At 41.5% G+C, this 14,803-nt stretch overlaps 1 protein-coding gene across 5 annotated transcripts in view; it reads left to right on the top strand.

The window, feature by feature from the left end:
* FAM114A1 (family with sequence similarity 114 member A1) overlaps positions 1–14,803 on the top strand; it is a 50,848-nt gene that overhangs the window by 22,157 nt on the left and 13,888 nt on the right. For all 5 annotated transcript variants that reach the window (XM_082238182.1, XM_082238181.1, XM_082238180.1 and 2 more), the window contains 6 exons: positions 1,535–1,622; positions 7,449–7,556; positions 7,693–7,802; positions 11,368–11,502; positions 13,555–13,707; positions 14,610–14,733. In XM_082238182.1, the coding sequence (XP_082094308.1) occupies positions 1,535–1,622; positions 7,449–7,556; positions 7,693–7,802; positions 11,368–11,502; positions 13,555–13,707; positions 14,610–14,733 (718 nt within the window). The remainder of the gene's footprint in view (positions 1–1,534; positions 1,623–7,448; positions 7,557–7,692; positions 7,803–11,367; positions 11,503–13,554; positions 13,708–14,609; positions 14,734–14,803) is intronic.

Here is a 14,803-nt window from a genome sequence, read left to right as displayed (position 1 = left end):
GTTGGTGGGGCAGCAAAGGCAGAGTGCTGTTGTGCTCCTGGAACAAAACCATGTTGGCTTCCTTCCTGCCATGTTTCAGCATGTTTAGAGACTATCTTGCCTGTAGTAAGAGATTCCAGAGGCAGTAATTCAGATTTTTTAAGGGAAGATAAAACATCCTAAGATAGCTAGCTTGCCTCTGGCAAACCAAGAATAAGCAATGTACACTACACTGAGAGCCCAGAATGGTCAAAAGCTGAAAGGGAAAAGCTAAACTTCATGTATGATATGTATGATTGAACTTTCCTTGGTGCTAAAGTTTCACAAAAGTTAAGAGTATGTCTGTAGATGGAAGCATAGAACTGGCAGCAACATCATTATTTCTTGTGTGCCTATAATAAATAATAAAACTATAGCAGCAATAGCTGCTTTTTCTCCAGTCAGCAGAATTTAATCAATTTTCAATCAGATTGCATTCAGCTAATTCTTCGTGTAAGCTGAAAAGATGCTTGATTGATTTCAGGTGAAAGGGATATAAACCAAAGCCTGCAAGAGGAGATTATTCATTCACTCCATCTGACAGTGAGAATCATACATCTAAATAACTTCCCTTCCCACCTGCCACCCAGCATTCCAGTTTTGTTTCAGCCAAAGCACCTGGTCCCTGTTAAGGCTGGCATACTTAAAATGTGGGAAAAGATCTAAAAGCGCTCTAGGATTTTTAGCTTCCTTAATACTCTGGTGCAGTTACGCTTCCGAATTCACAGTACCCCTTCTATTTTGATTTGCTTAGAACCCCTGTGCGCTGCAGGGGATACTAAGGAATGTGTTCAGCATCGCTTGTAGCTGCTGAAGAGCATGAGCCAGGCCTGTTGAGCCTCACCAACATGCTATGTCAACAGAATATATGCCTTACTACATACCTCACAAGGGACGCGGCTGGCGCTGTGGGTTAAACCACAGAGTCTAGGACTTGCCGATCAGAAGGTCGGCTGTTCGAATCCCTGTGACGGTGTGAGCTCCCGTTGCTCAGTCCCTGCTCCTGCCAACCTAGCAGCTCAAAAGCACGTCAAAGTGCAAGTAGATAAATAGGTACCACTCTGGTGGGAAGGTAAACGGCACTGCTCTGGTTCTCCAGAAGTGGCTTAGTCATGCTGGCCACATGACCCGGAAGTTGTACGCCGGCTCCCTCGGCCAATAAAGCGAGATGAGCACCGCAACCCCAGAGTCGGCCACAACTAGACCTAATGGTCAGAGGTCCCTTTACCTTTACCTTTACATACCTCACACGCTTCTGCAGCTGTACATTCTGGAGGTAAATGTTAATGGCAGGCAAGTGGTCCTTTGGTGAAGGTTGTCTGTCACTGCTTATCCTGCCATTAGAAAACCCTCAAACTGGTTTATTTCTGTCTCTAGCCTAGCATCATGTGTGAAGCAGCCTAATTAAGGTGAGTGGGGACATATCACCCCCATTATTCTTTTTCTAAAAATAGAAGTATCTATATTGGAAAAATACAAATTGTGCTGACAGTATCCTTAACATATATTTCTGCAGGACATGGATTCTTCTCCTAAAGGGAGTGGATGGACAACCTGGGGATCATGGGGCAAATCTCTGCTTTCAACAGCTTCTGCTACAGTTGTTAAGTATCCAAACCATGAATATATAAAATATTTTAAAGTAATTGATTTGATATCTAAAAGGTATAAATGAGCCTTTGACATCAGCAGGTACTGTAATACACTTCTCCCCCTTCCTTTTTGGGACAAAGTAAAAATGATAACCGAGATGAATATAACATCAGTCTGGCAACTCCTTAAGACTTCTTGTTAGCATGTTTCCCCTGAAACCCCTGCTCTCCCAGCCACTTTTCTTTCTGCAGAGATTCAGACCCGTGTTTGCAAATAAACACAGGGCTAGGAAAAATTCATGGGAAAAGCTTTCAAAGGAAATATGTTGCCAGGAAATGAGCTAATTACTCCCTTCCATGCCATCCCTCTATTGCAAGTCACCCTTTCCCCAAAGATCCTTTATGAGGAAAAATATGTCACTGGGCCAAAACTAGACTCAGCTATGTTGTAATTAATGCTTGGTTTGGCCCTAAAAGGATGGCAAGAGGAATAGTTCCATCAAATATAGGCTGATTCTTGTGTGTATGTACATAGGCCAATAAGGCATATTATATGGTGGTTGATTGCTTGGTGCTTCTCATCTGAAATGTGTGAACTCTGTATTAAAAAGCATTGTGTTTGTAAGGTAAAGGTAAAAAGGTAAAGGACCCCTGGACGGTTAAGTCCAGTCAAAGGCGATGATGAGGTTGTGGTGCTTATCTCACTTTCAGGCTGAGGGAGCCGGCGTTTGTCCACAGACAGCTTTCCGGGTCATGTGGCCAGCATGACTAAACTGCTTCTGGCGCAACAGAACACCGTGACAGAAACCAGAGTGCACGAAAACATAGTATTTGTACATGCTATATGGGATATGAAAACTCTGTCTGCAGTTCTTGATCTTTGATGGCTCATCAAGTCATCTCTTGAGGCCTCAGTTCCCCCCTGAGAGACAGAAAGTGGATCGGGCTTCCCCATCCCAGGGAATCAAATATCACTGTTACCTTACAATTATTCTGTTGCAGTATTCATCTTGTGTGGCCTGCAAAATCTGGTTTACTCTGCCACATAAGAGAAGTGGTGCCATAGCCATATGCTAGAGTTAAACTCGCCCCCTCACAGCTTGGTCCATAAACCAGTTAAAGTATAAAGTATGTGGATTTAAATCCAAATGGTTTTGTGACAGATTCTCTCCATGATTCAGCAGTAATAATCAAAGCACATCCACTAGAACAGGCAATAGAGTTTCAGTTCTGTTCCTTGTCCCTATTACTTAGTAATCATTTTACCACCAGATTGCTGCTTGCCCACTCAAGCATGACAAATATTTGCTGCATCTTGCTTTATTTGTTAAAACTCCATGTCCTAGAAGAACTGTATTTGCAGCTATGCGCGATCAATCAGATTTAAAGTAATTCTTAAAAGGATTAAATTTCTTCAAGGTAAAACTGAAATGCTTGTTCAAAATTGATATTGCAATGCCCCGTTTCTCTTTCAATCAGGTTATTTTTTATTTTAAGAATTTCTTTTCTTTTTCAACTGAGAAGCAATTTCATCTTCAGTATTTTCAAGCAAGATTTGTATTCATCTTATTATTGTCCTCTGGTTAACAACCTTTATTATAAACCCAACAAATTAATCTTTCTCATCAGAAAAGCAGGCAAAAATCCTAATATATTGTTTCATGCTTTAAAAAATGTTGAGGTGCCAGAAAAAATGAATGATTAGTAAAGTTATTGGTACATAGATTTTCTTGAAAATGAGAGCATGCATGGATTTTTAAAAGAAAATAGCTAAGGAACAAGAGAACTGCAGTAACAGAAAGTAATGGGTGGAGTGGGCTGCGTGGGAGAGACATTGTTCTCTCTGGAAAGTCTTGTGGAAGAAGAATAGCCATGAAAAAAGAAGCTGTGTTTTAAAACATATTTTATGGTTTTCTCTTGTTGCCATGAAACGTAATAACGTATTTCAGGCTATGGTATATTATATAGGAAATCCAGGATTTATATCAGTAATGTGGGAGTTCATATACAGTGGTGCCTCGCAAGACGAATGCCTCGCAAGACGAAAGAGTTTTCCGTTTTTTGAGTCGTTCCGCAAGACGAATTTCCCTATGGGCTTGCTTCGCAAGATGAAACGTCTTGCGAGTTCTTGCGAGTTCGTTTCCTTTTTCTTAAAGCCACTAAGCCGTTAATAGCCGCTAAGCCGCTAATAGCCATGCTTCACAAGACGAAAAAACCGCAAGACGAAGAGACTCGCGGAACGGATTAATTTCGTCTTGTGAGGCACCACTGTATACACATACATTTGCGCTCTCTCTCTCTCTCTCTCTCTCTCTCTCACACACACACACACACACAAACCAGTGTTGCAATCAATTAAGGATTTGTGCTTCTATTAGATATTGATTTACTTGTAATATGTTGTCAGAATCTGAAAAGGTACATCCCTGAGGAAATGAGTAATTGAAATTGCTATTAGATTATCTCTTCAAAGTATACTTAAGAATATTGGAATGTGAGGAATATGAAATTAGTTGGTGGGTTCAGAATTAAATGAAGCTCAGAAAGCGGGTCAGTACAAGCAACACAAATGTTTATGAATTTGCTGAAGTTAATCTGAAGTAATTAAATCCCCAGGAAGCCAACCCAAAGACCTAGAGGAAGTGAATATTGAAATGGTGATGTTTGTTAATGATTCAAAGCAATTTCTAGATGATTAAAATAGATTCTGAGGGAATCCAAACGGTTTTCATAACACCTGAGACAAGACAGTTAAATTAAAAATAGAATTTAATGTCAATGACTCTGAAGTGATGCACATTAGAAAAGAAATCCAATCTGCTTTATCTTTTGAGGGTGGGTTCTTAATTAGGTTCATGTACACAGCAAAGATAACTTGGATTAGTAAGACTACTCCTCAGAAATAGCAGTATATTGCTTGGTTATTGAGTGGAAGAACTAAACCTGAATGGGATTCACCTGCTTCCAGGAAAGTCTCTAGAGGGCCAGTGGCCCCGTCTGAAGAACATGTGATGAGGAGTGATGGGCTGCGGTGGGAAGAGGGAATTGCCCAAAATCAGCTGTAGGCCAAGTTTGCATGTGATGTCGCACATCTGTGTTGCGGTGGTGGGCACCCACAATCCTTTCGGGATTGCTATAGTTTTCCAAACATGCCAGGATATTAAGCCAACTTTAAGTCAAGGCTTCATATCCTAATTTGTTCAGAAACCATTACATATTGTTTTCCAGTACAGACTCAAAAGGAAACTAGTTTACTGAGACTTCCTGACTTGTGTAGAGGACTGCAGCAGTTGCATGTGAGTTTATATCTTGGCTTATTAAGGTGAAAAATGATTGTCTGAATGCATCCAGTGGCTTACCTAAGGCCACCTTGTGAGTTCTTTTTAGAGAGCAGTTTTGAACTGTGGGCCTCTGCCTCCACAATTTAATTACTTAGGCACTTCATCAGCACTCAAGAGCTGTCCCACTAGTCGTCATGAAGCATGACATTATACTAGCACGTAGGAAAACTGCAGCTCTCATAAATTCTGCAACACAGACATTTAGGATTGCTGTGTGAGGCAAGCATTGTCTTTTAAACATAGAAACCTGAAGCACTGGGTTGCTCCGTTGGTGATCTAATGTACTTGCCATCTAAATATTTGGTCTTCGATTGGTGAATCATGACCCATTGAAGGGTTGCAACCTGGTCTAAGGTGGACTGCATAGTCTGCTAACCAGCAGCATAGCAACTGCCATCTAGGTGTGTTGTAGCTTAAGATGGACCATGGAGGTGCTATGGTTAAGATTTAAAAAAAAGTTTTACTCTCCTTTGTAAACTAGTAACATAGCTACCAAAATTAATACTTTCAAAAATCTTGTAATTGCTTTGTTTGACTGGGAGAAGCAAGCCAGAAGAGGCACTTTCAGTCACATTCTTGTGAGCAGACCAAAAATGCTTGCCTGCCAGGCATCATGGTTTCAGTGCATAACACCCAGCCCCATTGTAGATTGACTTTCTGGTGCCAGTGTATCACAATGGCAGTGATGGCGATACTCCATTAGTACCCATGCAAATAAGAGATTGTCAGTTCCTAGCTACAAGGATGCTATGATTATGATGGAACTAATCCATACTTCCTCCAGCACATGAAGCACCTCATGGTCCAGTTTAGGAGGACAGCAAGTAACCCATGATAGCCACAATTTCCAGAGCTTCCCTCTGACAATGGTTCGGATGTCTTCACAGTTAAAACACAACCAGCAGCAGTTTGCAAACCTTTGTTAAGCATCCTTGCTGAGGCTTCTATATTCCTCCAAGTGCTCTGATTGGCTGCTCCTGCACAGACATTTGGGATTCTCCATTAATGCCAGTGGGAGTTTTAAAAAGTATTTTGCTGGCAGAATGTGGCACTATGATTCGAGGTGGGACCAACTTGTAAGTGAGCCTAGTATCTGAGCTAAACCCCTGCCTAGCATAGTGTAAAGCAAATTGGTAAACATGTTTCTTTCAAGCAGCCAGCAAGGTGAAATTCTGCTTCTAAACTGACTTCTCAGTTTGGCTCCTTTGAGTCATCATCCCCCCACCCCAATATATGTTTTTACCCTTAGGTGCAATTTCTCAGCAGTTCTGTTTTATAATGTTGCAATATCTTATGTAATGGAATGATGTTTGGTGGATAGTTATTATTGAATTCATTGGTACATCTCATGAGTATTTTCGCTAGTGATCGCAAAACCTTGAAGCATTACCGGAACCTTTCTTCTCATCCATATTCCTAGCCCTTTATTGCATCTTGTTCTAATTGGATTTCGCTGAAGCGTAAAAATATAAATAGTTTGTTCCAAACCAATAACAATCTATTTTACCACCATGGCAGTTCCTCATAAAATGCTTACTTATATTTTGATTTATAAACTCCACTCAATTAACCACATCTTGTTGATAGCAATAAAGGGAGTGAACTAGCGAAGTCAAACTTAACGCTCTCCAGTTAAAGACAATGCAGTGGGCAACACGATCCCGTGTGTATTTACTCAGTTTACTTGCGAGTAAGTATTCTTAAGTTGCTTGAAAAGTGCTGACATTTGGATGTATTGTGCCCGCAAGAAATCCTAGCATTGATTTATGTTCTTCTATCTATATGTATGACTGGCCAAACAGGAATAATTCTATACCAGCATGACAACAACAACAAGTTTTAGTATTTACATGCTGCCCACCTGACTGGGTTGCCCCAACCACTCTGGACGGTTGCCAACAAAACATTAAAAACACAATAAAGCATCCACCGTTAAAAACTTCTCTGAACAGGGCTGCCTTCGCTTGTCTTCTAAAAGTCAACTAGTTGTTTATCTGTTTGACATCTGATATGAGAGTATTCCACAGAGCGGGCGCCACCACCGAGCAGCCCCTCTTGCTGGTTCCCTGTAGTTTCACAGCTCGCAGTGAGGGAACCATCAGAAGACTATCGGGGCTGGACCTCAGTGTCCAGGCTGAATGATGGAGGTGGAGATGCTTCTTCAGGTATATAGGGCCAAGGCCGTTAGGGCTTCAAAGGTCAACACCAACACTTTGAAAAATAGGATTCCAGGTGGAAAAATCGAAACTGGAGACAGAACTGCTTGAACCAAAGACTAAGGTACTTTCGAGAATGTATAACTTGCTGCTTAAATGGAACACTCAGGATGAGACTGTCAAATCAGCCATGATAAAATGGGCGCAGGATATTGGGTATAACATTATGTTTGAGGACTGGGAAAGGTTATGGACCACCGGAATGAAATTCACGGCATGTAACTGGGTTATTTAGCTCATTTTGCAGAACTGCTGTGTATGAAGTATTTGTGTCATTGCAGGCCATGGGCTAACAGCAGTTAAGGAAAAAGCAGCCACTCTCAGAATTCATGTCCCAGGAACGTCAGAAGATGTACATCCTTCTGACCCAGCAGAAAGCCCCATCCCAGGTGATAAACATACCTTGCCTTGGCAAAATATTATTAATAGGAACACAATACTATTGTTTTAACCTAGTACAAACTTGAAGTTTGAGGTCACATACCGGCATTGTTTTCATTTGGCCTTTCTTCTTCTTTCTTGAAGACATAGACGAGACCACACAAGACAGCTCTTCAGAGAACATACCTTTGCCTTCATCTCCTTCTGCATCACGTGGAATGTTTTCAACCATCAGTAGTGCCGTACAGAACACCGTAAGCAATTCTAGTTACAAAAAGAGGGGAAAGGAGTGTACTTGTTATAGAAAGGTGTGTTTTTGTGTGTGTGTGTGTTTTTTGAAAGCTACAATTAAGGAAGCCCAAGAAAACACACTATGGAAAAAGTATGATATACAGTGGTACCCCGCAAGACGAATGCCTCGCAAGACGGAAAACCCGCAAGACGAAAGGGTTTTCTGTTTTGGAGGCGCTTCGCAAGACGAATTTCCCTATGGGCTTGCTTCGCAAGACGAAAGCCCATAGGGAAATCTCCGGGGACCTGTTTTAAATTGCTGGCGGTCGGGAGCAAAGACTTTCGCCCACAGCCGGCCTTCAGAAGAGGTCCTGGACCTCTTCTGAAGGCCGGTGGGGGGCAAAAGTCTTTGCTCCCCCCCCCCCCGCCTGCCTTCCCGGGACAGCAGAGACTTCTCTGCTGTCCCGGGGAGATTTTAAAATGCTGGGGGTCGGCAGCAAACGCTTCGCTCCCGACCCCCAGCATTTTAAAAAAAGAAATCTCTGCTGTCCCGGGGAGATTTTAAAATGCTGGGGGTCGGCAGCGAACCCCCAGCATTTTAAAATCTCCCTGGGACAGTGGAGGCTTCGCTCCCGCCCGCCAGCATTTTAAAATCGCCCCGGGACAGCAGGGGCTTTTAAAATGCTGGTGGTCGGCAGCAAAGCCCTCCTGTCCCCGGAGCCTGTGGGGCGGGAGGTGGGAAGAAGGGCTTTTCTTCCCACCGCCAGCCTTCAGAACAGCCTTCTGAAGGCTGGCAGTGGGAAGAAAAGCCCTTGTCTCCCCCCCCCCCCCAGCCTTCAGAAGAGGTCGGGGGACAGACTGTCCCCGGACCTGGTCTGAAGGCGGTTTCCCTAGGAACACATTAATTGATTTTCAATGCATTCCTATGGGAAACCGTGCTTCGCAAGACGAAAAACTCGCAAGACGAAGAGACTTGCGGAATGAATTAATTTCGTCTTGCGAGGCACCACTGTATACAATATATTTTTCAAAGTGATCCAGTATTTTAAAATTCTGTCCAAAAGCGTTACCTGCAAAACTCACAATTTAATATGTTTTTCAGTATATGTTTTGGAGATAATTCTTTTGGATTGGATTGGATTGCCTTTGGCAAATATAGAATTGTAGCCGATTCTAGTCCTGCTCGGAGGAGATCTGCTGAAATGAACAGCCATAGCTAGATTAGGTCCATTAATTACTCTTGAGTAGATCTTAGCTGGATCCAACCTATAATGTATTTATTTCTTATACCTCACATGTGTACGTAGGGCATAACACTAGCAAAACATTAAGCTGCTGTAATTTGCATTGTGTTTGGTTTCAGTATTGAGATCTTTCCCACTCTGCATCCAGAGTTCAGGTATTTGGAGGGAAATATTTTGATTCAACCATAGACTGGTACCCTATTGTGGAATGATGATGCTGAGCAATGTTCTTTGTGTCAAGAGTTCAGAATATGATCTTCTTCTTATTACTTGTCATCTTCCAATTATGCCACCCAGTCTCTCTCTTTAAAAAAAAATACTGTGATGGAGAAGGAAAGATTTGAAGTAGAATTTATTTATATCCTAAAAGAGCTGATACCATTTCAATGTAAGACAGCTTTTCTCATAAGGGTTTGTAGCATGATTTTATAAGTGAGAACTTGGCAGAAAATTTTAAGTTCCTGGAAACCTAGCATACCATGATGGCATGAATGATTGTCGTACCCTAATGAAAATCCAATCTATTCCAAGTATCTCTTAATATCTTCAGGGATAGAATGGGCAGCTCACCAAAAAGTGGCATGTACAGCCTTGAGAATCTGCGTGCCTAGTAATTGACTCTTCCTGCTTGTTTTTTTATTTTAAAAAATATAACACCATGGGCTTTATGGGCAGGATATGCCAACTTCAAAGCAAAAAAAAATCCTGTTAGGCAGTTCTCCCCCCCCCCCTTGTGGGACAATTCAAGCTCCCTAATCTACCCTGCGGACGACTTTGGAGTTTCATATCCAAAGCCAAAAGCAGCTGGACTCAGCCTGATCTGAGTCTCTTATCCAAAGTAGCAGATGCTAGAGCTTTGTTTTGACTGACTATGTGTTATAAATGCTTCAGAGATTCACAAACTCCCAAACCATATTGATAGCAATAGAAGCTGTCATATCTGTGAATAATGCAGATGTTTCTATAACACCTTGTCAGGCTATATGTATGCAAGGCATGGGATTGATCATCTCGGCCTCAAACAAAGACAGCCTTAGGGCAGTGCAAGCAATTTATTATACAAAGTCTGCTTGCTTGCAGAATTGGCCAAACAAAGGCTGGCTCTGTGTGAACAGACCAAACGCTTAGTGCTGCCAATCCGTCAAAATCAAAGATGGCATGCGTTGCCTCGTCCCTCTCAAATGCTATGGATTTGTTTGTTTGTTTGTTTGCTTGCTTGCTTTGGAGATATCTTGCAGAACCTTGTGTGATCCAGTGAATATTACTGTATTTTTCGCCCTATAGGACGCACTTTTTCCCCTCCAAAAATGAAGGGGAAATCTGTGTGCATCCTATGGGGCAAATGCAGGCTTTCGGTGAAGCTTGGAGAGCGAGAGGGGTCGTGCACACCAACCCCTCTCGCTCTCCAGGCTTCAGGAAGCTATCAGCAAGCCTGGGGAGCCCGTGGGAGTTCCTGCAGGGCTCCCTAGGCTGCGAATAGCAGCCTGCTGCCTGGCGCGCTGAAGCCGCAGCTGGGAGGGGGGGGGAATAATTTTTTTTCTTTATTCCCCCCCAAAAAAACTAAGTGCGTCCTATAGGGTGAAAAATACGTTATTTAAAGATGGAAATTTAAAATGCCTATATTTACTCCCCACTGCTTTCCCTAACACATTTTGCCTTCAGGGAATTTCTTTCCACGTCATGTTTTCTGCCATGCAGCCTCACCACATCATGGCAGAGGATTCTCAGGAAGGGGGAAAGGTTCTAGGGTGTACCCTCTGTTCAACTGAAACATTAGTCAGCTCTGATGGGTCTCACTATTGTCTCACGTGAGCTGAGATGTCACCCAATAAAATGGCCAAAGCTCCCCTGTGCATTGAAAGGGATGATCAGTCATGGAAAGCAAGCTGTCTTTCAAATAAGTTTATTTTCCATTACTGATCTTCTCACCGAAGAACAAAAAACGAGCCGCTGCCTAAAACAAAAATTATATTAATAATTTTTTCATGCCTGTGTTAGTGCTCCCTTGTTCTATTTTATTCCACAGAATGCTTTTCTTTTAATTAACTTAATGTGTTTAGCTGGTACTTTTTCACCTGGAATCCATATTCAATATGAGAGATGACTAATGAAGTCATAAATCCTGCTATTTGCAAGGGGAGAAAAAGCAGAGGGCTGAGCAGTTATGAGCTGCGGATTCAGTGTTCCTATATAGCTTTATAGCTACATACTTAAAAGGTGTTTGGAACACAAAGCAAACTTATTTAGGAGCAAAAGCCGTTAAAATTAATGGGATTTGCTTACTTACGTATAATTGTGTTTAAGGTGTCCATAAATAAGATTATTTCTTCTCTGTTTCATGCAGGGCAAGAGCGTCTTAACTGGTGGCCTTGATGCTTTGGAGTTCATTGGCAAGAAAACTATGAACGTCCTTGCAGAAAGTGATCCTGGATTTAAAAAAACCAAAACATTGATGGAACGAACTGTTTCCTTATCCCAGGTGAAATAAGTCTATTTTAATAATAATGCAGTGTTAGAAAGTGGTGTAGACAATTACGACGACTGTATAATTGACTGTGATTTTGATTTTTAGAGGAAGGCTCTTGGAGTTTCGAAGAGCCACATAAAATCATAGAATTGTAGAGTTGGAAGGGATCCTATCGGTCATCTAGTCCAGCCCCCTGCAATGCAGGAATCTCAACTAAAGCACTCATGACAGATGCCCATACAACCTCTGCTTAAAAACCTCCAGAGGGTTATTCACCATCAGTAGGAATGAGTGAGGGTTGCTCAATAGGCTATATTCTATGTGGCAAATTTTCACACAAGTTTCTCTTAGGGGGTTGGACTAGATGATCCTCAGGGTCCCTTCCAGCTCTACAGTTCTATGATTCCACAGAGGTGGGCTAAACTATTGTTCATAAATTACGTAACAAATCAGTGCAGCTACCTTTAAACACTTAAGAAAAAAAGAAACCTCCCATTTGAGGAGAGGGGAAATCTGCGCCGGTTCTGTTGCCCTGTTTACACCTGTATATTTATGCATCGCCTAGAAGCTGTTGCTTGGGACAACGAACAAATGTAATAAATAATACCTACCAAAGTATGCCAGGCAGGAATTCACCCAGAACAGTGTTGAACACGCCATGTTTTCTTCATCATGCTGCCATCCAGCTTTGCTTTTATCTGACCTCCTCTCCCCCAGCAATAGCTCACTGTGTGAACACAAGGGGTTGCAATATATATTACTATCTGTCATATTTGAACTTTGCACTTTCCACACCAGTCAAAGTGATAGATGTCTCCTGTGATATCCAAAACTGGTATGGAGACCCACTATATGTTTTCAGGGGTTTGCATGTAATACACAGTTTCATGTCTTACTTCCTCAGTGGCATTAATTTGCTGTGTTCTTCGGTGAAGCATCTTTTTCAAGAACGACCATGCAGCATGTTATAATCATGCTTCATTTAGTAATTCATGGTAGATTTGTTGCTTTGTTGCTGTTTTTTAACTGTTTTTTTGTGTTCTTATCTCATATTTTTATTTTGTGAACTGCCCTGAGACCTTTTGAATAAATCTAATAAATAAAAATGAAATAAATAAATAAGTATTTTTAAATACAGTAGTACCTCTGGTTACGTACTTAATTCGTTCCGGAGGTCCGTTCTTAACCTGAAACTGTTCTTAACCTGAAGCACCACTTTAGCTAATGGGGCCTCCTGCTGCGCCGCGCCGCTGGAGCACAATTTCTGTTCTCATCCTGAAGCAAAGTTCTTAACCCGAGGTACTATTTCTGGGTTAGCGGAGTCTGTAACCTGAAGCGTATGTAACCTGAAACGTCTGTAATCTGAAGCGTATATAACCCGAGGTACCACTGTATGGTGTTTTGATTCAATGTCAAAATAGTTTTTGAGCTATTCTAACAATGTTTCGTCATAAAATCAAGAGCTAACTAACTGCTGAAATAAACAGAGTTTTTAGTTGGGAGGGTACCTGCTGCTGTTCCAAATCAATGTTACAAAATATGACCAAAGAATTTAGTCCCAAAGTGTCAAACTAGCTTCTGATGATGCAGTTGTGTATTATACTGAGAATGGGCTACAAAGAGAAACAGTGTAGTAAGCAGCTGTTAAGTTGGGGTAAGGGTTGGAATTTTTGCTCTCCAAAGTCAACTGTCCCAAGCAGACAGACCCTTCAAAAAAAAGAACAGAAACCAAAATCCACTAGAGAGACAGCTAGAATAATCTGCAGTTTAACTACCAGAAAGCAAAATCGCAGACAAAAAAAAGTGCAAGCCCCTTAAAAAAAAAAAAAACAACAAGAAGAAGCAAGCTATAATCACCACTAATTGCAAAAGTCGTACAGAGAATACTGTTTAAAATGTTTTATTAGACCTGTTGTAATACAATGAAGCATTTTACCTCTGCTGGTAAGATCTAACTCCAATTTTTATTCTTATTGCCCAGAGGAGCTGGGACTGAAGGTGATAAAATTTGTCAAATCTGCCATGCAACCAATTAACCAGCAGCTATGATCTAATTTTCCACAGCTGTTGCGAGAAGCCAAAGAGAAAGAGAAGCAGAGGCTGGCCCAGCAAGTGACATTTGAAAGGACGGCACATTATGGGCTGCTGTTTGATGAGTTTCAGGGTCTGTCTCATCTGGAAGCTCTAGAAATTCTGTCTAATGAAAGTGAAGCCAAGGTACAGTATGTTGACTTTATAAATCAAGATAACAGGAATGCTTTCTGGGACATATTTCTCAAGAATATCTCCCCGTAAGATTGAAACCTTATCTCTAGCAAGCTCCTTAGGAGCAACAGTTTGCACTTATTTATGTAGTCATTTGAATTTATACCCTGTCCTAGCCTGAAGGCTCAGGGTGCCTTACAATATTTGAAATTTCTACACCATCTCTGGTACATTGTGCCCCACAGCCACCAACACTCCATTCCCCCTATATTTCTAACAGCTGTGCTCATTGCTTCCAATAAATAAGTAAAACATTTCTGGATGTAGATATATGGAGCTTGTAGGCTTTTGCAGATATAGATACATACAAGTACAAAGCATTTCTATTGCTCTAAATAAGTTCAGCAATTCAAGACACAACACTGGACCAGTAACACTGACTAACAGACAGATAGAATAACTGCAGACTACTGAGCTGAAATGCGTTACTTACAGATATAGTCAGGGCACTGAGCCGTTACCATAGTAACTGGCTTGGCGGACCTTGTACCTGTGATTAGCTCATCCATAGGTTGATTTACGCTCACGAAGGAAATTAACTCCTTCTCATGTTCCATTACTCCAGCACTATGCTATGTAATGCTACAGTCGGCATCACATTGCCATTGAAGACAGTCCCACAGTGTTGTATTAGTGCAGCAGTTTAGGTTGGCCAATGGCATGGATGATGTAGACGCAGTTGGATGTATGGTACAAAATGTTTTTCAGCGCAGAATAGGGCTGACAGGTGCAACAGGACACTGAAACTGTCTTGCTCCATTTTTATTGCACATTATGTGCTGCAGATACACTGAAATGCTCAGGCTCATGTATGTGTGTGTGTTTATTTATTTATCTAGTTATTCTTCTTTTAGATACAATCATATTTAACATCCCTTGAAGGAGAGGAATTGGAACAAACAAAAGATGCTTTAATTGCTATTAAAGCAATCTTTCTTCCAGAAGAGTCAGAAAATGAAGACAACGAAGGAAAGAAAGGTAGCTGCAGAATTGTCAGTGCAGCACATGCGTGATAAAGGAGTCTACATGTTTAATTAAAAACAATTAG

The sequence above is a fragment of the Podarcis vaucheri genome (assembly GCF_965113315.1).
Source record: "Podarcis vaucheri genome assembly, chromosome: 9".
NCBI lineage: Eukaryota > Metazoa > Chordata > Lepidosauria > Squamata > Lacertidae > Podarcis > Podarcis vaucheri.
The sequence above is the reverse complement of the archived record's forward strand: the minus strand, read 5'-3'. Positions and strand labels throughout refer to the sequence as shown.